At 40.4% G+C, this 26,276-nt stretch overlaps 1 protein-coding gene across 10 annotated transcripts in view; it reads right to left on the reverse strand.

Annotated features, from left to right (window-relative positions):
* The window catches only part of NRG1 (neuregulin 1), a 200,690-nt gene extending 174,752 nt beyond the window's left edge, over positions 1-25,938 (reverse strand). For 5 of the 10 annotated variants that reach the window (XM_059685454.1, XM_059685451.1, XM_059685449.1 and 2 more), the window contains exon 1: positions 25,345-25,937. In XM_059685454.1, coding sequence (XP_059541437.1) covers positions 25,345-25,444 — 100 coding nt within the window. In that variant the 5' untranslated portion in view covers positions 25,445-25,937. Of the gene's footprint in view, positions 1-25,344 lie in introns of all 10 variants that reach the window. The other 5 variants (XM_059685453.1, XM_059685452.1, XM_059685461.1 and 2 more) reach the window with 2 other exon arrangements.
* Positions 25,939-26,276: the final 338 nt, after the last annotated feature.

Consider the following 26,276-nt stretch of genomic DNA (forward strand, 5'->3'; position numbering starts at 1 on the left):
CAGAGAAATGAGAATTATAGAAGGGGATTGGGATGAAATACTTTGGGCAAGAAGTCAGAAGACAGATACATTTTTAAATACAGGCAACATAAGAATATAGAAAAGATAGAAGAGAAAAATGAAAATAAAAGAAAAAAGGGATAGCAATGAACTACATATGAAAATTACTTGAGTTTTGGAGTCAAAGACTGAATTCTAGTTCAGTATCCATTTTCATGGCCATGTACATATTGTTAGTTTAAAAAATACACTTATATGGTTATTGCATATACACAATTCTTTACTGTGAGTTGTATTACCATGGAATTTATTTATACCTATTCCTTTTATGGAACACTCTTGGTTTGTGTGAAGGCAAGAGAATCTAAGACTTGTATGTGAAGGCTGAACTGAGAAGGTAGGGAGACACTGAGGCAGGACCCAAGCAGGAAGAAGACACAAGTCAAAACCTTGACGATAATACCTGAAAGCCAAGAACTCCTCCGCCACGCTGTAAAATAATGATGGCAATGACTAATTAAATATAGAGCCAGACCTTAAGTGAGGGGTGGTGCTGAAAATTTCCTTATGTACACATTATTTACAACAGAGCAAAATTCATTTACAGGCATCTGAAACTGCAAAGGAACCAAGATCCTAAAATATTTCTATTGAGTAAGGCATGCCAAGTAGTAATTAATAATAGAGCCTAGCATCCATTATTACTACTTTCAAATGTTGATGTTATTATTGTATCTTTAAATAGTAGCACTATCTTTATTGTTTTCTTTTATTATCTAGAAATATATCCTATATAATAAAGAGCTAATATGTTAATTAGACCGGACGCAGAACAACCGTCTGGATGACCTTCCAGATGAAACCAGAGCTGTGAGGGCCAAGACAGCCAGGGCTGCAAGGGCCAAGCCGCTTGCACAAATTTCGTGCATGGGGCCTCTAGTATAGTATATAAAAGGCTATGACGAGTTCTCTCCTACTTTCAATCCTCTTAACCCTGCTTTCCCACCATATGTTTTTTCCAGTACCTAACAAGGCACAGCTCACGTAGACATCAGTATACATACTGCCATACCTTATCTTACAAACTATACTCTTCACTCGTATTCAATAAGCAATACCAAAGGCCCTTCCTAGGGATTCGGTTAAAAGATTAACTTTCTGGATATGATGAACTCAGTTAACATAGACATCAATCTCCTATACTCCTGTGCTTTACCAATACCCTATAATCATAATTCATACTAGCATAACTACATTATCATTGAAAAGATTGAAAATCATCAATACTTCAGTTATGTATGTGATCCTTTTTCTTAAAGGTTTCTTTCAAAACAAAGGGGTTGGTACCCAGGGCTTTCTTAAGTTCACTGGGAAATTCAATTAGCAATGATGGGATATTTGAAAATACTCTGGTTGAGATTTATTCATCTAAAATAGTTTAATAATAGAGTGGAGAAAAATACTTGAGAAATCCCATTTAAGTTTTTTTCATATGAATTGAATGAAGTTCAAGTAGTAGGTAGCACAAAATATTTGAAGACAAGACCTCGTCTTCTTGGAGTTTATGTATATAACTCAGAGTTTTGCTCAGAAGTACTCTATACCATTATTAGAATATAAATTAATTACTCCTCAAGGGTAGAAATCATATTGATTCTATTCATTGTTTAGTTCCAGTAACTTGCACAATGTAAGCATATTAGGTACTTAATAATTATTTGCTGAATACATGAATGCACAAACATCTTGTAATAAATCAGTGATTCAACACAAGCTTGTCTTTCTGATGAGTCATGAAAGAAAGTCATAAGAAAATGAACATGCGAACTACAATATCAAAGTATAGAAAAAGAGTAAGTAGGAAAAGGAAGGGTAGAGTGCTTTACCTGCAATAATAACATTATTCATATACTTTTTCTGGCAGATATCAAACATGGTAAGTCCTCTGTTAAATGCTTTCTTTTCAAAGAGCAAAATAGAAATAAAATGAATAAGATTATTGTTTTCTCCCGAAGCAATCTTGATCCAAATATGCTCACTATTCCTTTAACCATACCGTATTGGTAAAGCAAGTGAGCCATGAAAACACAATGCATGTACACACACACACACACACACACACACACACACACACACTTAAAGCATACCTTTGCCAATCTTGGTGTTTAAATGTAATTATCTTACTACCATACGATACTGTGAAAGGCTATTTTTTCATCCCATTTCTAGGTCACGCAGCACTTGTATGGATTATTCATGTGCATATTTATCATCTTTTGGTTCCTTTTTAATTTCTTCTTACTAACAAGATGCTGCCTGTATATGACCATTTGTTTGGACCCATCTGCTGAAACTATGTAATCATGCAGTCTCTCAGACATGGATATTCTTTTTAAAGAACTCTTTGACTTATTCAGACATGCAAACCTTTACACTGAACAGGGTTCTTCACAAGCACGACCCTAAAATTTTGGTGAGCATCAGAATCACCTGAAGGACTTGTTAAAACACAGATTGCTGGGCCTTATTCTAAGTTTCCGATTCAGGAGGCCTGGGGTGGGGCCAGAGAATCTGCGCTGCCGGCAGGGTTCAAGGTGATGCTCCTGTGTTGGTCCAGAGGCCACACTGGGCTTTATACACTCAGAGGAGTAAGAATAAGACAGGTGACACAGACCTGATGACAATCTGTGAAAAATCACTGGTACTTAAAATATATTTAATTACTAACAGAATACTGGCACCTAATCTTAATTTCCTAAAACAAACAGAGGATTAAGGATGATGCCGAAAAATATGAAGGCTATTCCTTTGACCAAAACTTGAGTACAAACAGCCAAATCCAAAATTCTATTTCACATAGATTTTCTTACCAGTGAAAGTGTTGTATTTTGCAGAATGAGAGGGGTTTTTCAGATGACCTTTATCTGGGGATTACTTTGAATATATTACTGGAATATAAACAATAGATGATAGATGGCAATACAAGAGGCTGTATGAATAATTAATTGTCAAGGTTAACTTCTAGGGAAGAGGCCATGAGTTCCACACAGTAACCCCTGCTGAGATACTTTCATTCTTTCAACATGTATGGGGAGCCTCTGGCATGCTGATGCTGTGTTAGGATATGGAAAGCTTGAAAGATCTCCTTGTCAGGAGAGGGATGGAGCATTTAAAAATATATTTAAAAAATGTATAATAAGAAAAAAAAAATCACAATAGAGGTGGTACCGTGGAGACATGTTGAAGATGTGACTAACCATGCAAGAGTCTAGGAAAGCTCTGTAGAGGAGGAACATCAGTTAAATTTCAAGGAAAAGTAAGAACTGAAGAGTTAGGGAATATGCAAAGTACATGCCACGAAAAGGCAACCACATGATCACAGGCACAAAAGTATGAACCCACATGGCTGTTCAGGGGACAGTGAGCTCCATGTGGCTGAAGCACAGGTGTGTGGTGGGAGAGAGTGAAATAAAAGCCTGACAGTGCCTGGGGTTGGTCATGATTTGAGGGACCTTGCCACATCAACTTCAGGCAGGCAAAATTCCATCTGTAGGTAGAGGGAATTTTCATGCAAAGAGCTGTCATAGTCCAATTCATATTTTAGACAGTAACTCCCTCAGCAGCATAGAGCATGAACAGGAAGTGGAGACTGTGCAAAGGGAAATGCTAGAGGAAAATAGGCAATTTTTAATGAGCCAAGCAGAGTTAAGGCAGAGGTCTTCCTTCGGAGGCATTACTGCAGTACCATGCAGAGGACTTGGTCAACAGTCAGGACTGGACCTCCCATAGAGAGTTGCAGCTCACTGCCCTTAACAACTAACTTGATTCATTTAGTCCATTCAGCTTGCCAATCCATTCTTGTGTTTGATATTTACTGAGCTCTAATTATATATGAGACACCATTTTAAGTAGGCATAGCTCTCTAAGACACACTCTGTCATCATGGTGTTGTGTTTATAGTCTGATTTTACTCTAAGTTGTAGCCATGCTTTTGCCAGAGAGAAACTTATTCTCAGAAAAAAATTTCTCTGAAAGACTACAAGATGCTCCAGCAGGGCATTCTCCTGAGATGATTACAAAGCTTAGCAAAGGGTGTACCCCTTGATTTTGTGTCTGGGCAAAAGGAGGGCAAAACTAAAGGAGGACAGGATGGGTAGGAAATAGATGGCACAGTCATGGGGCATTTTCAGGCCCTCTGCAATGCAACAATTAAATGTCAAAGCTGCAACCTATCCTCCAATACTAAGGTAAAGAATGTTTCTTAACCATGATATGGATTAAGAATGGCTTCCTCCATTACACATGCAAAGTTCATACTTAGGTTGACCTTCAACCAACGTTGACAGGTAATAACAGTAACAAGGAAAGAAGAAAGAGAAGGAGGAGGAGGAGGAGGAGGAGGAGGAGGAGGAGGAGGAGGATGGGGAGGAGGAGGAGGAGGAAGGGGAGGAGAAGGAAGGGGATGAAAAGGAGGAGGAAGAGGAGGGCAAGGAGGACGAGGAGGAGAAGATGATATAATCCTAGAAAATTCTACAGCACTGAGTCAAGATAAAATGAGCAGAAGGTATAAGAAAAACACTGTCTTAAATGGCACTACAAATGATCCTTCATCTTTTTTTGACCCTGACTTCCAAAGTTCCAAACCACCATTCCAACCATCAGAAGCATCTCTTATGAAATGTCTCCTGGTGCTCTAACTTCTATCATTTAGTACTTGGACATATTCCTAAAACATATTTTTATCATCCATCATTTGCTAATACTTGAGAGATTTTAAAAATAAGCACAATGATTTTAAATTTCTTCTTTTCAAATTTAACTTAGGAACTTGTGGATATGCCAATGCGACATCCAAACTCCGCAGCATAAAGCAGAAAAAGCTCAAAGAGTTTCACTGAGACAGCACTCTCTTGAAGACAAACGTGGTAACAGCTCACTTGGAGGAAACTCTACTATTGAAACAGGCACTTAGAGATTTATGGTGTATTCTGGACATGCAGGAGCAATTGTCAAGAGAGGACAGACTCTATTACAAATACTAAGTGATTCCCAAGCAGTTAGCAAGCAGTTCCCTCCCCTTTATATCCTAAAGCACATTACTTTTTGCTTTAATAATACTTAGGCATTAGTAATGCCGGAAACACCTGGAGTTGATTTTAACACTACTTTGCTAGCCCAGGGTATAGTCCAAATCTTGTCAGGCTAAATCTCACCCTTGACCTGCCAAACATGAATACCAGAGTCCAGCCCTTCCTCACATCCCACAGCTGCTGTTCTCCGCCCCCCACTCTGCCTTCATAAACGTCACAGCTACTTCTCTGCCCAGAACTCGAACTGCAGCGCGAGCACACATGGCCAATTCAAGTTGGAAAAACAATTTCTTCAACTGAAACTCAAAAGCAAAGATGCCTGTGTTTACTCCTGCTAACTATTCGTCTATGCAATACACATGCCTCAAGAACTGTATAGGGCACTTCATTGGGGGTGGCCTAAAGCAGTCCCTGCCTGAGTGAAGAATTAGGGACTTGAGGGTGCCACAGCAATAAAACAAAATAGTTTCTTAAAAAGAAGTGAGGACACATCATGTTTTTAAGTCCCAGGGGAGGCAGAAAGTGATGCTCCAGTCCTACCCATGTAGACATCCAGTGGCACCAGGGGATGGACTACCAGGCTGTCCTGCTGTGGGCCCTTGGTCAAGTCATCTAACCTTTCATTGTTTTTCTCTTGAAGGCTAAGCATTGGACTATATCAGAAAGATTTTTTTTAATATGTTTTTATTGCTTTTTAGAGAGACAAAAAGGTAGAAAGTTAGAGAGAGAGAAACATCATGAAGGAGGAACATCATTGATCAGCTGCCTCCATTACGCCCCCAACTAGGGATCCAAGTCCGCAACTGGGTCATGTGCCCTGACCTGGAATCTAACCATGACCTCCTGGTTCATGGGTTGACGCTCAATCACTGAACCGGGCCAAAACGGTTTTTAAAATCTGATTCTTTGAGCATTGACAAAGTCTTGCTCCTTCTTTCATAAACTTGGCGGTAACCACAGTAGTTACATTCACTGAGATTTACACCTTGATTATATCTTGGAGACACATTTTCCTCTTATTTCACTGAGATATTTCAGGATTGACCTTTTGAGCCTTTGGTTTATAAAGTCCATCTCTACCTCCACTTGAGGCATTTTGTAAAAACTGTCCTTAACTCAAAATTGACCAGATATAAGCTTGCTAAATAAAACCAGTCAATTCACCATCAAGACATTACCTTCTGAAATCCCTAACGTGGGTACTGTTTAGGTAAACAAATCTCTAGTGAGGTATTAATATTGCTGTAAAATTTTGTTTCTTATTGATTAATGACTTCCTCACTCAGTAATGGAGGGCCTATTTTTCTCAATAACACTCTGCTGCAAACAACTGAAAATGCTGAGTTAAATATAATAAACATCACCTTAAGAGGATTTGACAAAATAGGAAAATTACAGGACAAATTCTGAGCAAAATCTTGAACCCAGGAACATAAGTGAATTACCTGAACAATACAACCACCTTTCCTTTAAGGGCATTTGCCCATCTTGAGGAAGGAAGCAGAAGTCAAGGTCCAGGGGCTGTCTGAAGTGGGAATTCTTATAGTATATAGTCTGCATATTAAACTGGGGCTCCAAATGGTTATACCTACAGAGAACCCCTCAAGAGCTATACCCACAGGTAACCAAAACAAAACCAATCCTCCTCCAACCCCAGTGAACTAGGAACATTGTCTTGACCCTGAGGGAAGCAGGAAGGGAAAGATGAGGCTAAAAACAGGCTCTTAAACCCCAAGTAGGAAGAGTGACAGGCCTTTGAACCTTAGACCATGAACTTGGTAGGGTCTGAGCTAGCCAGCAGGAACAAACACAAGCCCACCTGGCAGGCAGATATGCACTTTTATTTGTCTTAAGAAATGCCACAGATTATTTTTCCTGAGCAAAAACAAGCACAGAGTCAGAGACAATTAAATGCAACAAAGATTTGGAAAGGGACACAATAAAGTTTAGAAATGGAAAAAAAATACAAACAATATCCCACAAGAATTACATAAAAAGTTAATGAATGATCTTAGCAGCAGACTGTACACAGCAGAAAAGACAATGAGTGAAGTGGAAGACAGATCAGAAGAAATGTAGCAGCAGGGAGACAAGTGACGGGAACTTTGAAAGAGAGGCAAAGAGAACTGGTGATTAGAGTGAGAAGGTCCAGCATACCTTTAATTAAAGTTCCAGAAGGAGGAAAGAGAGTGGGATAGAGGAAATAGGACAGAAGAGATATGCGTGAGAATTTCCCAGAATAAAGCTAGTATATAGATTCAAGAAGCCCAAATGCATCCTAGGCAGGATTAATATAAAGGAATACACACCTAAATACATCATAGTGAAACTGGAAAAGAAAAAAAGACACAAAATCTTAAAAGCATCAGAGAAGAAAGGCAGATTATCTTCAAAAGAGCAGTAGAATGACAACTAACTTCTCAACAGCTCTGGGCTGATCCAAGTGCACAGACAACTAGCTGCCTCTTGGTTTTAGACCCACCTCTATATTTTACCTAATACTATAATTGCATGCTCATTAAGCCCTTTCTCTGAACTCTTTCTCAAGGTAATGGGAACAAAGAGGATGTAAATTTCTGAAAATAATTCTGAAACATTTGGCAGCTTTTAGCTTTATTACCCAATAACGTGGTAAAGCCACTGTACTAGAAATAATGGTGCTTGGCTTATAAGTTTTGTCTGAGTTAAAATCTTCCCACCAATCAATTAAAATACCTTCCTGGAACCATGCCACAAAGAAAGAGAAGAATAAGTGGAATTGATTCTTTCCTGGTAATAAATGGGCCTTTAGATGACATATGTAAATGCATCCCTAAGCCACTGATGAGATGCTTGCTCATTTTTTTTTTTTTGCCTTTTAGATTAAATTTTTGAGAAATAAAGTTTTCCTTTCATACACTTCTCAGATCTTTGATTTGTACTTTATAACTTATCAATAAATCTTTAATTATGATTATGAAGTACAAAAAAAAAGCATTTTATGTTTCTATGTGGGCCTAGGTGATGGTGATGTCAAAAAGGCAATCAGAGTGATTTATCCTATATGCTCACAATAACAGTCACAGCAGCTTAAACCACTCCACCTAAAGAGCAGTCTTCTGCTTTTTAATAAAATACTTGCTTTATGAAAAGGAGGATAAATAAATTTGGGGACCTCAGAAATGCAAAGTTTATGAGGTACCATTTCAAAACAGCTTGATGAAAATTCAGAGTCACTACAGAAAAAAAAATGTGGCAGCATAAATTAATATGATTATATTTCCATTAGGATGATCAATAAGGTTTTTAAAAACACTTCCTGAGAATTTCAGTGCAGGGGATCTTTTCTGGAAAATGCACAGGGAATGCACTAAAAAATCAAAGGAAATATACTATATAGAAATTAAGGCGAGAGAAGAACCAAAATTAAATCTCGAGAAAATAAACCACTGAGCAAAAGATTATACAATTTTAATGTTTTAAAGCATATATGCTGAGACGTTCTCAACGGCTCAGTCTAGTCTCTGTTTTCACTGCTTCACACACTTCTGGTCCTCAGTGAGGTTAAATCCCCGCACTCTAAGTGTATCCTATGCTTTTAAGGAACAACTAAGTTGAATGTATCTGAGAACTCATGAAGCACAGCCAGTATCCATTTTCTAGTGGGAATTTTGCATAAAAAGACATTTGTACTAGTGATTTAGAAATATATTTATTATCATGTTCTACATTTTCACTAAATAATTCACATGTCTAAACAAATCTTCTAGATGTTTTCCAAGGTAAATTAGTCACATGACTAGTTTAGCCATCAAAAACTATTCTATAGAAGATACACTGTTTCCTACAAAAAGCCAATTTGTCCTTTGCCTGGACCTTCCATGACTATTGTTTTCCAAATACCTGAGAATTTATGGAAAGGCGTTCATTGCTCAAGCCTCTGAGTGAAAACGTCCCATGAATGCCATACCCAGGACTTTCCAGGACAGCCTTGGGAGACCACATAATAAAATGCAGTTTAATCACAGTTTTATTTTACATCTGAAGTTTTTATACCTCATCTAAATCAACCTTCTTATTTATTAGGGAAGGATATAAAGCCAAGATGTTTTAAAGGATGGCCATAACCATATGAGTATCACGCTCCCCTCTCTCTGCACTGGACCGGGCCCTTTCCACACCAACACACTGGTGCTCCTTCCCTTGGCTCCTGATTCCTTCTTCCTCCCAAGAGATGACTGTTCATCATACACTTTTATCTGGCCCAGGAGCGCTCCCTGGTTGCAACCCTGAAGAGCCTTTGGATCCGTGACTGGCTGGGAATCAGCGGTTGTCTGTCCCCGCAGCTCCTTGGATGGGGCCCAAAGGAGCTCTTCAGTCCCTTTCTAGTCACTACTACTTAAGCCCTTCATTAATGGGTCCAGTTGAATAGGAATCAGCAAACTCTGTGAGTTTCTATCACCCTCAAAGGACCTGTGTTTTTCTCAAGGCAAAGCTCCTCCCTGTGGTGTATTTCTCCTGGGAAGCTCCGGTTCAAAGGTTCCAGGTCACCTTCAGGATACTGCATGAGGCCCAGACAAAAGCCACAATGTGTTGAGTCTTGGGACCTTCCTTTCTTTCAGTAAACTATCAAAATCCTACAAAAAAAAAAAGTCTGAACTAAGTAATAACCCTATGCTGGGGTATAACAACTACGTCGCTCATTCCTCCTACTTCCCTCCCCGCCCCCACCCAAAAAAGGATAAAGAAATAAAATATAAATAAATCTCCTAATGCAAATGGAGCTACCACTCTAGAAAAGTAATAACGGATGAGGAGAACTTTGACCCCCTAGGTCTCTGGGTCAAAGATAATTCAGGTTGTTAGTGATAAAATGTCACTGTGATCAGTGACGGGTCAGTGGCTTACAGATGCAAGTGAGTGACTTGGTGGTCTTAGAGCAGCTGTCCAGCCACTGTGTTCACAATCCTTTGGAAGCACGTTACTTTTCTACAAAGAACATCTAGAGAGTCCAGAGATGTTTCTTGTCGCTAGGGCCTCTTGCATTAAAGTAACGGTGTAAATAACAATTCAGAGCACCCAAACAGCTAAACCCATCCCATAAAAGATTCTCTCTCTCTCTCTCTCTCTCTCTCTCTCTCACAAACACACACACACACACACTCACATTACCTTCCTCTTCTATGTTATGACATTCAGTATTTATTGAACCCACTTGGGTATAAGACACTGGAACAAGAAACAAATAAATAGAAGGTTTGACTGATTTAAATGTACTGCAACCCTCAAAATAATTAAAATCATATCACAGATGTACGCCAAGTTGCTATTTGATGGAACAGAAATACATCTCTTACTTGGAGGCATAATAACACCCAAAGCACTATGAAAGCTGAATTCGCATACAGCACCAATCTTAGATTTAAAAGTTATAGCAACACAGTAATTAAAATCCCTACCCTGAAATCTGTGTGCCTGGATTCTAGTGCTGGGACTGATGCTCTTCCTGGACCTTACAGTTTTCTTCATCTAAAAAGATGTTATTCAAGCACATGGACTCAGGTAGCCTTTTCAGTTCTAATATTTTATGATTTTTCCCAAGACTACTATAGTTGTATTTAAAAACTGACTTTTTAGGCAGTACTGATATTGTTTATGATTATTTTCATTACTTACCAGAAACAGTTGCTATTTATTTACATAGCAAAAACTCTTAACATGGCAAACATTATGTTCCAGGCAATGGTCTAAGGGTTTACAAATATTAACTCCTGAAACAGCATCAAAATAATTAGTTTCTTAACTGCCTCTATATACTTAAGAGAAAATGTAACAAAAACATTTTAGGGTAAGCAAGAGTTGCAGATTAAGCAAACCTCTAATTCTTACTCATTATCCTGAATAATGAAACAGATTATTACTTACTGAGAGCTTTAAGATAAACTGGGCAAATTTAAACCAGAAAAATAATGAATTCAATTTAGGAACAAATCCATGAATCACTGGTACTGGTGATTTGCATGCATATTGCAATTATGATAGTAATATAATAACTAAACAGTAACTGATAGTGACATGATAACCAAACTGCCACCCATAAACCCCCACAACTCATTGTTTTAAGCAAATTAAATACTCCCTCATTCATTCAATCATTCAGTAGGTTCTCTTTTTTTAATATATTTTATTGATTTTTTTACAGAGAGGAAGGGAGAAGGATAGAGAGTTAGAAACATCGATGAAAGAGAAACATAGATCAGCTGCCTCCTACACACCCCCTACTGGGGATGTACCCGTAACCAAGGTACACACCCTTGACCAGAATCGAACCTGGATCCCTTCAGTCTGCAGGCCGACACTCTATCCACTGGGGCAAACCTGTTAGGGCTCAGTAGGTTCTTAAGAGCAAGAACTAGCCCTGGCCTGTGTTTCTTAGTGGTTAGAGCATAGGCCCACTTTGGCATACGGGTTTGATTTCTGGTCAAGGGCATGTGTGGGCTGCAGGTTCGATCCCCGGCCCCAGTCAGGCACAGGCAAGAGGCAACAGATGGATGTGTGTCTCTCACATTCGTGTTTCTCTCTCTTTCTCTTTCTCCCCCTCCCTCCCTCTCCCTCACTCTCTTAAAAAAAAAAATCAAATGGAAAAAATATCCTCAGGTGAGGATTAACAAAAATAAATAAAAATAAATTAATTAATTAATTAAATAAATAATTTTAAAAGAACAACAACTATGTTCCTAGCACTGTGCTAGCCCCTGGTGATAGAATAATGCACCAAACAGACATGACTTTGTGGAATTTACAGTGTGAAGATGTGAAATGCTAAATGTGCGCCTATGACCACTCAATTAAAAATCCCTCTGGGTGAGGACAAAATTAAAATGCAGAAATAAAAATCTAATATGCTCAAAAGTTGAACTGAGATTATTTTGGCTTCTGTCCTACAAACAAAACTAAGACAAATTATAAATACATAAAATATTCAAAGTATATGTTCTGTGTGATAGAATGCAGAAAGTTAGCTACTTATTTATTCACATTTGTTGACATTCTTGCAGTTTAATGTCTCAGCGTTTATACCAACTCCTGAAATATTATAGAACTAGCAATCACAAAAATAATCCTATAAAAAGTAAACCTACTTCTCCATTTTAAAGATAGCTCTAGTCGATTTTAAATATAATTGTTTGTTAATATATTTTGGAAGTAATTGAATAGAAAACCTGTACCCCTAGAAAACATAACCATATATTCAGGCCATGTGTAAGCTGAGTCCTCAGAACCCTGCCTATGGGTCTTAATAGGCAGTAATTTCCCATTTCTTATTTCCTCGAGTGGCCAGAAATCGAGTGACTTTTTCAATGAAACCATCAGTCATTACTTAAAGAAGAGGCTTTTAGTTACAAATGTACCATGAAACATGACAATTCCAAAGACGTCCATTATTCGCTTAATTTGTCAAGGGAGTTTTCGATAAAGCACTGCTATATTCATAATCACAAACTAGATTCTTAAAAGTCCCAAGTAGGGAACATTTTTTATATTTTAGAGTGAGTTGACATACTAATACTAGCAAAAGCCTGTGGCTCTTCCAAAGTGTTATTTCTCTCTGTGAGTTAATGTGAGACTTGTAGGACTACTCGGGGATGAACAAATTGTTCTCTAGCTACGGTTGTGACTTATCTCGCTCAAGAGCAGCAGTGTTACTCAGCAGTTGTGCCATCCAGCTGAGTTTTATGGAAACGAATCCCCAAAGGGCATCTGTGTTAAGGTCAGCAGCGATTTTATAAAATACTAGAGGCCCAGTGCACGAAATTCGTGCACTGGGCGGGGGGGGGGGGGGGAGGTGGGGGTGTCCCTTAGCCCAGCCTGCACCCTCTCCAATCTGGGATCCCTCTCACAATCCAGACTGCTGGCTCCCAACCACTCGCATGCCTGCCTGCCTACCTGATTGCCTCTAACCACTTCTGCCTGCCAGCCTGATTGATGCCTAACTGTTCCCCTGCCAGCCCGATCACCCCAACTGACCTCTTCTGCAGGCCCGGTCACCCCCAACTGCCCTCCCCTGCCAGCCTGGTTGCCCCTAACTGTCCTCCCTTGCCAGACATCATGTGGCAGCACCTTGTGGCCACATGGGGGCGGCCATCTTTGACCACATGGGGCGGCCATCTTGTGTGTTTGAGTGATGATCAATTTGCCTACTGGTTGTGACTAATTTGCATATCCTGGCAAATTAGCATATCCCTCTCTTATTATATAGGATGTATCTAAAGTGACAAAAGAGCCCCCAGATCTGTTACAGCTGCCTCTTTGGAATCCTGAGGTGTCAGAGGTAGAGGGGCCCTGATGTTTTTTCCAAGAGGTGCATCTAAACGTCTAGAAATCTAGAGGCAGGTCCCCAGAAGTCAGCTGCCACTAGGCATCTGGCTACAGGGCGTGTTAGTCCCAGACCGGCATGTTCAGGGCAAAGCAGGGAGCTGGCTATGTCCTGCCTCCACATATGCTTTCAGGAGATGGAATGAAGTGTGCCTCCCCTCAGTGGAGGGGGCAGGGAAGCACGGAAACATGTCTTTACCTGGGAGAGTGTGACCAGTCACCGGATTCAGATGCGGGGCTTTCACTGAGCTTTTTAAGTTTGGGGAATCTTTATTCTGTACTCAGTAGCACACTGTACCAAAAGTGGCAACATTTGCCCCCTAGGCAGGGTCCAATTTAGAGGGACTACTTGGTAGAAGGAGTCTCAGGTAGATCTGATCTGAGAGGATAATGAACCCAATGATAGAGATCTTGGGGTCTATGCTCTCCATTCTGTCCCTTTCGTTTCTGTGATTCCTGGGAAAAGGTAATACCTGTGTGAAGAGGTGTAAGTAATATACACAACATTTAAAACTCTAATGGTACCTTCCAAGTGTCAATTATACAAAATAACCAGCGACATTTTTCTTTTCTGTTAGATGAAGGACAATTGAAGACACACTACAATCAACATGAGAAAAACAAAAAACAAAAAACAACCCTTAAGACAGAAGTCCCCATTTCCATTCAATTCAATATATGGAAAATTATGTATTTCTATTGCCATTCAATTCAGTATTCAAATAACTGGTTTTCTCTTGAAAAACCCACCAGCTTATTTCCATAATTTCTGCATGTATAACTCTTTCCCCAAATGGAAAATGTATGAGCAGTTCCCTCCCCAGGCCCTAGGGAAGATGCCAAGTATACAACAAGGTAACCTCACTGAAACAAATTATAATCGCAATCTATTTTCTGTATTTGAACTAATTTTTTCCTAGGGGCAATATAGCATCCTTCAATATTTTTCTCAGAAATAGATGACACAAATTTTCAATAGTACTATTTTAACTGTTTATGAAAGTCAACCGTATCATGGGTTCAAGGCAAGCTCCCCTTTTTTAATTTATTTGAAAATGATTTAAATGAAGAATTTAAGGAATACTACAAGTTTAAATAATGAAATATTGGATTGAACAGAAATACTGTCAGTGTGTTGGCAGAGAAGAGAGAATAAACAAAAAAAAATATAAAAGCAGATTTGACACACATACACAAAATAATGTCTGCTTAATATGCAAATTAAAAATTGTGTTAGACAATGAATTTACTATATTTCACAACACAATTGGAGCATGCTCCAATAAAATCAATTCATAATCTACCATGACCTATCTTTGTAGCTCAGGAAACAAAAGTAAACAAGTGATTCTAATTCATTTATTCTATAAATATCTGCATGCAGTCCTCTACTAGGCATTGGGTGTAAAATGCTCTTCACCATCAAGACATGGAGATATGGAATAGGAAGGTTATATCTAAAAAAACTAATTGGCACATATTTTGAAAAATTAAGTGTGTGTGTGTGTGTGTGTGTGTGTGCGCATGTATGTCTGTGTGTTATTTAAAATAAAAGTGGACAAAATCTGTTATTGTGCCAACCTGTTAACACATCATTACAAGTGTTCCTCCCTTCTCCAAAAATGAGTATATTTATAGATCCAAGTTCGGGCTAAACTTCAGGTTAAAAATTTCCAGCTGATCTCTTTATGAATGTGTTACATAGTTGGCATCCAAATCTCACCAGTGATCCAAAGCTATAGGATCTATTCCAAATAAATATTTGATATGCATTCTCAGCAACATGATAATTATTTATAAAGAACCTTTGTGTATAAGACCTTGTGAAAAGAGTTGCAGTGTTGATAAAGTTATCTTCTGAAAGACTAAAAATCAGATAACATTGATGTAGATATACATAGCAAGAAGATATCATTAGATGAACAGGATGAACAAACACTGAAAAATTCTTAGATAGTATTAATATTTAAGCCCATAAAATCGATCATCTATTCCTCACTCGGTACGCAGCACAAACACTAGTCCTCATAATGACCACATGAATTACAGAGTATTATTTTCCACAATGAGTACATGTGGAAACTGAGGTGTGAAGAGTTTTAGTCACTGTCAGAGTGGGAGGTGATGCAGCCAGGGCTCATATCATGTCATGGGAGGACAGAGTCAGAGCCTCTCAACCGCTGCTGTGATCTAATGAAAACCAGCAGCTCCCTATGTTGGAGCAAATGCCAACAGTCCCTAAGCCAGACCACTGCCATTCAAGTGTCCCAGAAACCTCAATGTGGTGCTGCTGTGATGGTCCATATTGTACCGTATTCCAATATAAGAAGTCTAATTTGGCCTGCTGGTTCAGAAAGAACAGAGCTGGGTTTTCTTCTTAGTGACAACACTAAAAAAAAGGAACTTTTATTTTTAAGGTGAATAGGCCAGATTTGGGAAGAAGGCAAAATACTGTTCAGTTCTAGAATGCTGACAAAAGTCAGGCTATTGCTGGTTTGGAAAGGGTTGGATCAAAAGTGTCAGGAATGAGTCAACATCCAGGAGGGCAGAATCCAAGTATGTCCTTTGTACGAAAATCTTGTTTCATCCCATCCCCTGTGAAATACCTAGATGCAGATTCGAATGTCATCCACACTTTGTACTTCCTTCACTCCAGTAGGTTTGGAGAGAGGTAAAAATATGCTCTTTAGCATAAATATAAGTCAAACTCCGAATCATCAGGATGATGATTTCAAATGTTCACTTGGGTTCACCAATCAACCTTAACTGAGGTCACAAATAGAGATGACGATGGCCTCCATTCAAAAAAGTCTTCCTACTGTATACTCATATATTATATGAATATATAAAACAAACACAAAGTAATTCTTTCATTTAAACATCTATAGCCCTTAAAGTAGTATACACTCATAAGTGGAAAGTAAACTCTTCAAGGCTGGGGCAAGGGGTGGGAGAGAAGACAAAGGGACAGTCCACAAAAAAGTTTGTTTTCATATACATGTTAGTATATGTCAAGCAGAATTCAAGTGTTCTCACACTCGAGGCACAAGATCCACAACATTTATTGTTCATAAACCAACTCACGCTAAACATAATTCAATTGTTCACATAGAGGTGCACATGTTCACACGGTAAACGCAGTATAGGCACTGTAGTGTGTTGTGTCTAAAATGAGTTTCCTGCCAAAACCTGTTTGGCTCAATGGATAGAGCGTCGGCCTGCGGACTGAGGGGTCCCAGGTTCGATTCCGGTCAAGGGCATGTACCTTGGTTGCGGGCACATCCCCAGTGGGAGATGTGCAGGAGGCGGCTGATCAATGTTTCTCTCCCATCGATGTTTCTAACTCTCTATCTCTCTCCCTTCCTCTCTGTAAAAAAATCAATAAAATATATTTTAAAAAAATAAATAAAAATAAAATAAAATGAGTTTCCTTATCCTACATCAGCTAGTCTCAGAGCAAGTTACAACCCTAACTGCCCTCTCATATTCAGAAAGTCCAAGGAATAAGATGAGGAGAGGGGAGAAGAGACACATTCAGGGACAACTAGAAACTTTAAGTTCTGATAAAGAATGGAAAAGAACACTCAATTCACAGAGTACCTATTTCTAAACATTAAATAGAAACATATGTATTTATCTCTATTTTTTTAAAAAGCTCTCTTGTTAGCATTACTTTTCTTTTATGTACCTGTTGACTACCTCCTTCATTTTTTATTTTTGATTTTTGAATGCATTTCTTATCCATTCACAAGTGTGGTTTCCTATTACTATATACAAATGAAAATTCCTAATAAATAACATACTAAACAGCTAAGATCCAAAACTCTAAGTTGTAAAACATTAGGACTTTAAGAGAGAAAAATTTTATGCATAATTAATGCATATTCAAATTTTGCCTTGCATTAGGTGAAATAATATTTTTTGAAAAACATAAAACATAAGAATTTGAACTTTCAATTTTGGAGTAGTTATATATAAGACATTCAGTATTCCAAACATTTCACTATATTTATAAATGTCTTTGTTCAGGGAAAAAAAAATCATTCTAAATTGAATTAAGACATTTCCTTTTAAAGATTTGTTTTAGATTCATTATGGAATAGCTAAGAAGACCACCATGTCTTTTAAAAAATGCCATTTGTCTCCACAATTGTGAGATTATATGCAATAAACAGATGAGTTACAATCACAAGCACAAATCTACACGTTTTAAAAAACTGGCTTTATCTATATTTAACCTTATTTATAAAGTAATATAGACCATTCAAAATGAGATGCACTTTCACTTGATAATAAAATTCACACTTACTAAAACTACTAGAAAAAACTGAATTGATGTAGTACGTGAAACTGACAAAATTTTTTCTAAGTATCAGTCCATAAAATAAAGCTAGGATTACTCACCAATCACCAATATTTCCTACTCAAATCTCTGTAATCTCTGTAGAAATATGGTGGATAAGATAAAGCATGATAACAGCTTGCTAGCTTGTCCAATAAAAATAAAAATTACCTATTGTGATATAAATGTACAACTCTCTCTCCAAGGGAAAATGTTCATTGCCCTGGCTCTCTAACTTTATGCTGAATTCATTTTATATGGATATCATATGACCTGATCTATTTATTGGAGAAAACGCCACTTTCTCAATGATTTCCTAGCTCACTTTTGTTTTTTATATTACTTTAACCTCATTTAATTACCAACACTTATAAGAATTTTTTAAGTTGTTATTATTATATTAGTTAATATCATATGCAAAGCATAAAGGGCTCAGATATTAGATTAAACTATATGACACGAACACTATTCAGTCATGTATGACCCCCAAATTTGACAATTTCATATGGTTTAACATAATAAAACATTCCCTAGCTCTCACATCATTGAAACGGAACTCAACAGCTGCCCTGCGGAGCCAGCTGCCTGCCTCCTGAAGCTGTGAAATGAAGGGTTTGGGACACCGTGGCCGAGCAAAGGCTACCGACTTCCCATCAGTGATACCTTTCTGGGACCAATGTGAACAATACTGAGCTTTGAAAAGAGCATGGGAGTAATGTAATGGGAGTAACTCACAATGAAGATGACAAGTGCAGGTGGAATCAATAATGAGCAAATAATAGGGACTACATGACAGTGTTACCATATTAGCCCATGATCCAAAAGAATTCATAATTCAAACCCATTTTCAAAAATGTGTAATTTAATCAAAGTAGGGAAGTTAAGCATGCTACCCAGGGGTTGAGGATGGAGAATGAGGAAATGAAAACAAATGTGTCAGTAAAGACCCTTTGTTCAATTTCCATGCTTGCTCATATAATTTTGGAACGCCATAGGGAAACTTAAATGTGACTACATCTCTCTATGGGTTCTGCCTGAACATATTCAGAAGGCATTGCTGTAAGAGGCAACTGGAAGGTGCTCGGTTCTCTGGGGAAAAGCTGCTGGTTACAATTAATCTCACAGATGTCCCCTTGCAGGTTGACACCTGCATCGTCCTCATCAGGACGATGTTTCAGCAGATTGATACAGAATTTCTCAGGAACTCGGGCTATTTGGTCAAGCTGGACAACAAGCCCCTGCTGAAGCAGCTAACTCATGAAGTCTGGACCCTCTTCTTCCCCAGCGGTCGCCAGAATATGGAAGTCACTTAAGAAAAGAAAAAAGGAGACATTCTTTGGGGAATAGCAGTGTGATGCTCTTGGAGCACCCTCTGGAGGCCACAGCAAGGTGACACTGGGAAGAGGAAGAAAGAAATCTGATCATCTCGGGCCTCACAGAGGATGAACTCCACAGATCTCACTTGAGTTGGACTCAAAAATGCACTGGTTCAATCTTAATCAAGGCAGCATAAGAAACATGCATAATTAATTTATAGTTTAAAAAAGCAAAGTAAGTCTAAGGTGTAACAAAATTCTTAAGTAATTATTTCTAAATTTAAAAAAAGAAGGCATGTACTGATCAGTGTTATTTGCAGCCTACATTCTGAATTTGGGGGAGAATTTATTGCAGAGGAATCTTTTAGGAATTAAAAGAAAGGTATGTGGAAACAATATTTTCATGAACAACAACATATAAGTAAACAAAATTATGCAGGGTATTATTAATTGTCAAATTTTTAAAGTAGTAAGCCTTGTTTATTAAAACTGAGAATAAATTAAGCTGTATCTTTTTTTCTAACACCTTACTTTTTCTAAAGCAACAAACACTGACATCTATTGGCATTTTGGTAGCTTTCCTTTTTTTATCTATTAAAACTCGTGCAAGGACACATACGTGCAGACATGTGTAGGATTAGGGTGAATCCAAAACATCACTTATTTCTTTGGGGAAATTTCATCTTATGTACCTAATAGCATATTTAATAAATATTATTTTCAAAATCTGTGTTTTAAGCTAATACTGTCTAATTTAATTTTTTGTATTTTCTGCTTGTCCAGAGGAGAGCTCTAGGATTAACTAAAATATTAGAAGTCCATTACTTCTTTTTTGTATGTGTATTTTTTATTTTTCAATTAAAGTTGAGATTTTATATTATTTTATAGGTTTCAGTTGTGAAGCATAGTGGTTAGACATTGATCCCTGATATATCTAGTACCCACTTATTTACTTATTTGAGCAAATAAAATCACCAAAACATTGACACTTGATTTGTTTTCTTCTGTTATAACAGAACACCATAAGCTCTCAGTACTGCTGGAAAAGTCAAATCTAACATGTTAAAGAATGCTAATAAAACACCGATTTGGTAAGAATTACACTCCCAGAACTTTAAACACTACATATAGCTCTTCTAGTGAGGAGGGGGAGGAAAGAAAAATAGGATGAAATGTGGATTTATTATATTCATTATTTTGGTTATATTTAGAAACACCTGCATTCAATTCTATGAACCTCACAGGCAATATACAGTTACACTTGATAAAAAGATAGCAAAGGGCATGTTAATACACACTTTCCTTTTCAATTGCTGCAATTTGTACTAGTCCCAAAAGAGATCATGCATATTCTATATAATAATGGGAGGGTTAAGCATCAACTCTTCAGTGTGGCCAGAAAAGGAGTCATGTTTCAAACTCTTCTCGTAGCTTGAAATCTCAACATTTTTCTGCCAGAGATAAAATTATGTTGCACCTCACTCTACTTTCAATATTTAGACTGAATTCTGGACTGTTTTTATTACACATATATGCACTTGTGGTATTTGACATACTTATCCACTTTTCTCTACATTTACAGGTAGTAGATATTAATATTTATACTTACTCTCATCTAAAGCCAGCTCTGAATTATTTTTTACCATAAAAGGTAGATTTTGAAAATTATATCAAATATCTGTGCAAAGACACAATTTGTTTCTAAAGTAATTTTATAAACAGAGCTAACATTTATTGGGCACTTATCACGTGGCGGGCAATGTTCAGAATGCTTTTACAGATCATCTTGCTGAAGACTCACAATAACTTCATGAGAATAATACTATTATCCCAATTTTGCATATAAGGAAACTCAGGCAGACAGATTAAGCAGCTTTCCCCTAACTATCCAGATAAGGAACAGCACAAGTAGGATTTAAACTCAGGCAATCTGGCAGCAGAGCTAACTACTAGGCTCCTCCTCTTGCTGCCTAATAGTGGGACATTTTCCTTCGGAAAGGACAGGTGACTAAACACATAAAACACCTGTCATACTGCCTGAAACATGGTAAAAGGTAACTAGTAGCCCCCTTGTTAAAAAACATGTGTCCAGCAAAGTGCCTGGCAATTAGGTGGTTTCTATTCTCATGTTGGTTCAATATTTCTGATTATACATATATATATATTAGAGTCCCGATGTACGAAAATCGTGCAAGAGTAGGCCCTCACAGTCCCCAGCTGCCTCAAGGTTCTGTGCCCCCTCCCCCACCCACTGGTAGTTCTGAAAGGTCATTCCACCATCCAGTCTAATCAGCATATTAGCCCTTTATTATATAGGATATATATATATATATATATATATATATATATATATATATATATTGCTCCCCATTCTCCTGTCAATATTATTTTATCACTTTGCAGATATGAGAATATCTCAGTTTCTCCCACTCTTTCTGCTTCAAAATAATTCTTCAAAATAAATCCCATTTCATTCTGTAAATACTACTTACTGTTTTTAATAATTACGTAAGGTAAGTGGTTACAAGTAACCAGGTTGAAACAGATCACTGGACATTCCTCGTGTTCTGTAAACACACACTGCCCTGTTAGTGACAGGACACTTCATATCCAAGAATGTTTACAAGCACTTCAGCCTGAGGAGCCTCTTAGTTAACAAAACAGGTGGGTGATGTCATCCGGGGAGCCCAGTGCCCTGCTTCTACTCATTGGGGATACTAAGTTTCTTGAATTTTCCACCACTTGTCCTCACAAATGCCTCTTCTGTCAGCAGTGAAGGGAGACCCAATAGTTCTAGAACTGGGCTAGGCTTGATAATAAGTTTGTTCCAGGCCATTTAAGAGAGAGAGAAAACAAAAAGGAATCCTTTGCAGTGTTTTAGTGAAAGAAAAACATATCAAAAACAGATTCAAAGGGAAGTATAGAGCCAATACCGAAAAGAAGAAAAAACACAACTTTTGGTTTTGTAATTCAGGCTTCAATAGGAAACGTTTGTTGAGCTGAATCAGTAGGAAGAGCCTGGAGCATGAGAGGTCTGGTATCTAGGAGGCCCTGGATATTACAGGGCCCCTGGTTCATGGATCCATGTTGCAAAGCCCAGAATTATGCTGAGGTTGCTTACTTTGAGAAAAGAAGAGGAATTATTGGCTCCAAGGGCTTGGGACTATAGGAGCCATTATTATGGAATAGATAATGCTGTTGAACATCTGCAGCTCTAACAGTGTGTAATTTAATATTCAGTTAATTATATAAAAACTAGAGGCCCAGTGCATGAAATTTGTGCACTGGTAGGGTCCCTAGGCCTTGCCGGCGATCAGGCCCAATCGGGGCCTTCTGGCTGCTGGCCAGGGCCTCCCTTCCCAGGTTGCCAGCTGCCGGCTAGGGCCTTCCTTCATTCCGCACCACCCCCTGGTGGTCAGTGCACATCATAGTGAGTGACCGGTCTCCTGGTCAAACTCCCGTTGGGAAAATTTTGCATATTAGGCTTTTATATATATAGATGTGGATGCTATGAAAGATAGCCATGTATGTATTACATCAGTCACACATGGTGCATGAAAGTTAAAGAAGCCTTTTTCTCCTGAAGATTTCCCTCCAACAGATGTGTTTATGCCTCTGCCTGTGATACAGCACACAGTGGGCCTGAGAGGCTGAGTTCTCTCAGCATTATATCCACCCCTCCAATCCCCAAATGTTGTGAGGTACTCTTACAGCATCCAAAGAAAGGCCTGTTGCATGTGTATCATGACACAAGTTTCAGTGGCTGCTTTCAGAAAGGGGTGAAATTTGGGATTGAAGGGCACTAACTAGTACAGGAGCCATTTGAGAGGTGATGTCCTCATCAGTCCTAATTTGGGCCAACAAGTGGCAATGCTATAGTTAGGGCATCTAAAGGCCCTTCCTTTGAGGATGCCTGAGACTAAACTGTGAAAAAAAAAAAGTGTCTGTTTTCCCCATACACCAGTATGGCAATCAGTTATTCATACCCCTAAAATAAGGCAAAGTACACTGGTACTTACCATTATAGAGAAAATGACAAGGAGAGAGACACTGATTTCAAAGCAACACTATTGAATGCCCTGTGCTTTCAGATAATGCTAGTTTCATGTTAACCTCTTTTTGCATCGAAGAATAAATATTTGCATCAAAGAATGGAATGTCATTTATTCTATTTATACGGCTTAACAAGCACAAGCTGCCCTGGATGCGGTGAAAGTTTCCTCTCCATAGAAGACGACTACCTGATGGAAAGAGAAACAAATCTACTAGAAACTAATCTAGAGACAAGTTCACCCCGATTTTTTTCAGTAAGATAGTAGAGAAAATTTCAGTGAAAGAGAATGCCAATCCATCCAGTTTAGAGGGAACCACAGTTGTGGGGCTGGAAAGCGGAGCAAGAACCACCAAGGAAGCTCTTGAACCCGAGTCAAAGAGAGAACATCAGCTAGATTAGATGTGCAGGGCACAGAAACACCTGCTTGCTCTTAAGTCTCTCCCCCACGGAACTGCTTATCTGCAATGCCTGTGTCAAGGCACTGCTGCTAGGAACCCTTGACAAAATGCTAGCCTGTTACTTGAAAGGGATGCTTGCTACTTTAAAACATTGCCCCATCTTTAATTCTTCAGACCACCTACAGAGGACCATAGAAACTTCTGAAAGCTAGTATTCACAGGCAAGGCAGAGGACACCTAAAGGGCTCTACCAAAAACTCTTTGCAACTTTACAGTGTGAGTTAGGTCTAAGACCTCTGTAATGCACTATGATGACCTTTGACAGGGCAGTAGAGAAAGTCACAGAGACGTTGCTGATCCAGCTCCCCATCCCATACCTTGTTGAATGAAATACTATCTGGTATCTCCAAACACAGGACAAAAGTAAGGGAATTTTCAGTACACCCTCATATGGCTAATGAAAGGTAATTAAGGTGAATCCGATCAGCAGCGTCTTATTATAGAAGCATGCGCAGGAATGGTCAGTAGCCAAACAATTACTCTCTGTTCAATTTCTGTTTTGCTCAAAACCTGCTTGAGGTCTCTGCCAACATGCCAGGTTCTGAAATGCTATCAGTGATGCCAATAAGAAGATGAGGCAAATTTTGTTTTCTTCCCGCAAGGAACCGGCAAGTACTCCTGCTTTATCCTCTTCAGCCACAGTATTACCACGGGCTATTCAATTAATTCTTCAGAAGAACTGTATAAAAGTATATACAGGAGGGTGCTCTATGTGACTTATGGCAGTAAAAAAGGTAGCCTTTATATTTGTCCCCTTCCTCCTTTTTAAGCATCTTTTTCACTCAATCACTCCTAAACAACTATTTACTTAGGAAGCCTTCTCTGTCCAAGCATCAGCTCCTATTAGGGAAACCTAAGGTGAAACTGTCATTCATGTCCGCGTTGATTATCAAATACAAGATTGGTCTCTAGAAAGCCTCAGCTGTCATCTCATTCTATTATGTAAACAGTAAGCGGCTGGGTTAAAACATTCAGGTAAGCTTTTGATTTGGGCATCTCTTGGGACCTAAATGGACCATATGCTTATTTATCAAGGAGCTGCTCAAAACTAGAACTAAGCTGAAAGTTTGAGAACTTATTTGGAACAAACCTGATTCCTGCAACCGGGCTAGATTTTATCTGCTTCACTGGCCTCTAGGAATCCCTGATCAGAGTTCCAATCCCGCAGGAATGAATCAGGGGGAAGGAACGCGCACACCAAGACCCCACACCTCCCGCACCTCTGCCCAAAATACCTAAACTCAACCGCTCAGGGGGCCTCTCTACGGGTTCTTCCCAGCCAGGCACACCCCTGGGAGAACCGTTCCCGCTTCTCTCGCTAGAGGGCAGGCGGGGCCCGTGCAAAGCCCTCCAGGCTCGGGACACGCGCGCACCAGCCTCCGCTCCTGCACTCCAGGTCCCGCTCCCGGGCTCAGCACGGCTAAGGCGCTGGTGAAAGGCCGCCCCTGGGAGCGCTGTCCATCCCGGACCCTCGGAGAGCGCGACCCCGGGCTGCCACCCCTAGCCCCGCGCGCTGGGTGCGGGCGCCCAGGTGGGGCTGGGCGCCCAGGTAAGGGGCGGCGCCATGGAGGGAATGAACCGCCCCGCTCGGCGAACGCCCGGGAGCTGGGCCAGGCGCCCCGAGCGCAGGGCGCGGACGGGCGAGAGAAAAGCGAAGGCAGCACCGGTGGAGGAGAAGGAGGAGGAGAAGGAAGAGGAGGATCGCGGAGCCCTGGTGCGGCGCACTCACCTGGGCTCGAGCCGCCCGCCGCGGGCGCGGGCTTCTTCCCGGAGCCTCGCTCCTTCTTCTTGCCCTTCCCCTTGCCTCTGCCTTCTTTGCGCTCGGACATCTCGCCAGAGAAGTGCACGCTCTCCGAGGACGGCTGCGGACGACGACGACGCGCGACAAGTTTGGTCCGAGGGCTGGAATCGGGTTTGGGAAAAGTTTGTCCCTCGAGGGGTAGAGCGACCGGGCTGCGGCGCTCGCGCAGCGCACGGAGCGTCTCCGGTGCTTCGGGGGCAGCGCGGACGCGGCGTGCGGTCCGGGCCACCTGGGACTGGCGATCGCGCCGTCAGGCGGTCGCGCTGGCTCCCGGGGCTGCTCCTGTCGCTTCGGAAGTCCGCGGTTCTCGCCGCTGCCGGCTCCTGTCCTGGCCTCTGCCCGGCGTGCTTGCAGCCCGAAGGGGAGAGGGTTCACTGTCCAGCCCGCGCTCCCATGCCCAGGCAGCCACCGCTCTGCGAACGCCCTCTGCGCGAGCCCGGAGTTCCAACAAGTTTTGGGGAACTCCTCGCCGGCTCTTTTTCAATTGCCCCACAGCCACCCACCTCCCGCCCGCAGGTTGGAGGCTGGCGCCTCCTTCTCACCCTCCCCTTCCCGCGCCCCCTCCCTCTTCCCTACCACACCCCCACCCCGAGGCGCGGACACGCCACCGGGAGGAGCCTGGGCTCGGCGCTCCCGGGCGCAGCCCCTTTCTCTCCCCGAGCCCGGCGGGGCCAGCGGGCGGGGGGCGGCCACGCGCCCCGCGGCTGCAGGGAACTCCCGACAGGGGTCGCTGGAACCTGCGCGGAGCAGCCGCCGCCGCCGCCGCGGGAAGCGACCCGAGCGGCCCTGGGTGATCGAAGGACCCAGGGCAGGACCCAGCGGCCTCTCCTCGCTCTCCTGAGCCAGGCAGCGCCCCGAAG

This window comes from Myotis daubentonii, chromosome 2 (assembly GCF_963259705.1).
Source record: "Myotis daubentonii chromosome 2, mMyoDau2.1, whole genome shotgun sequence".
NCBI classification, from domain to species: Eukaryota; Metazoa; Chordata; class Mammalia; order Chiroptera; family Vespertilionidae; genus Myotis; species Myotis daubentonii.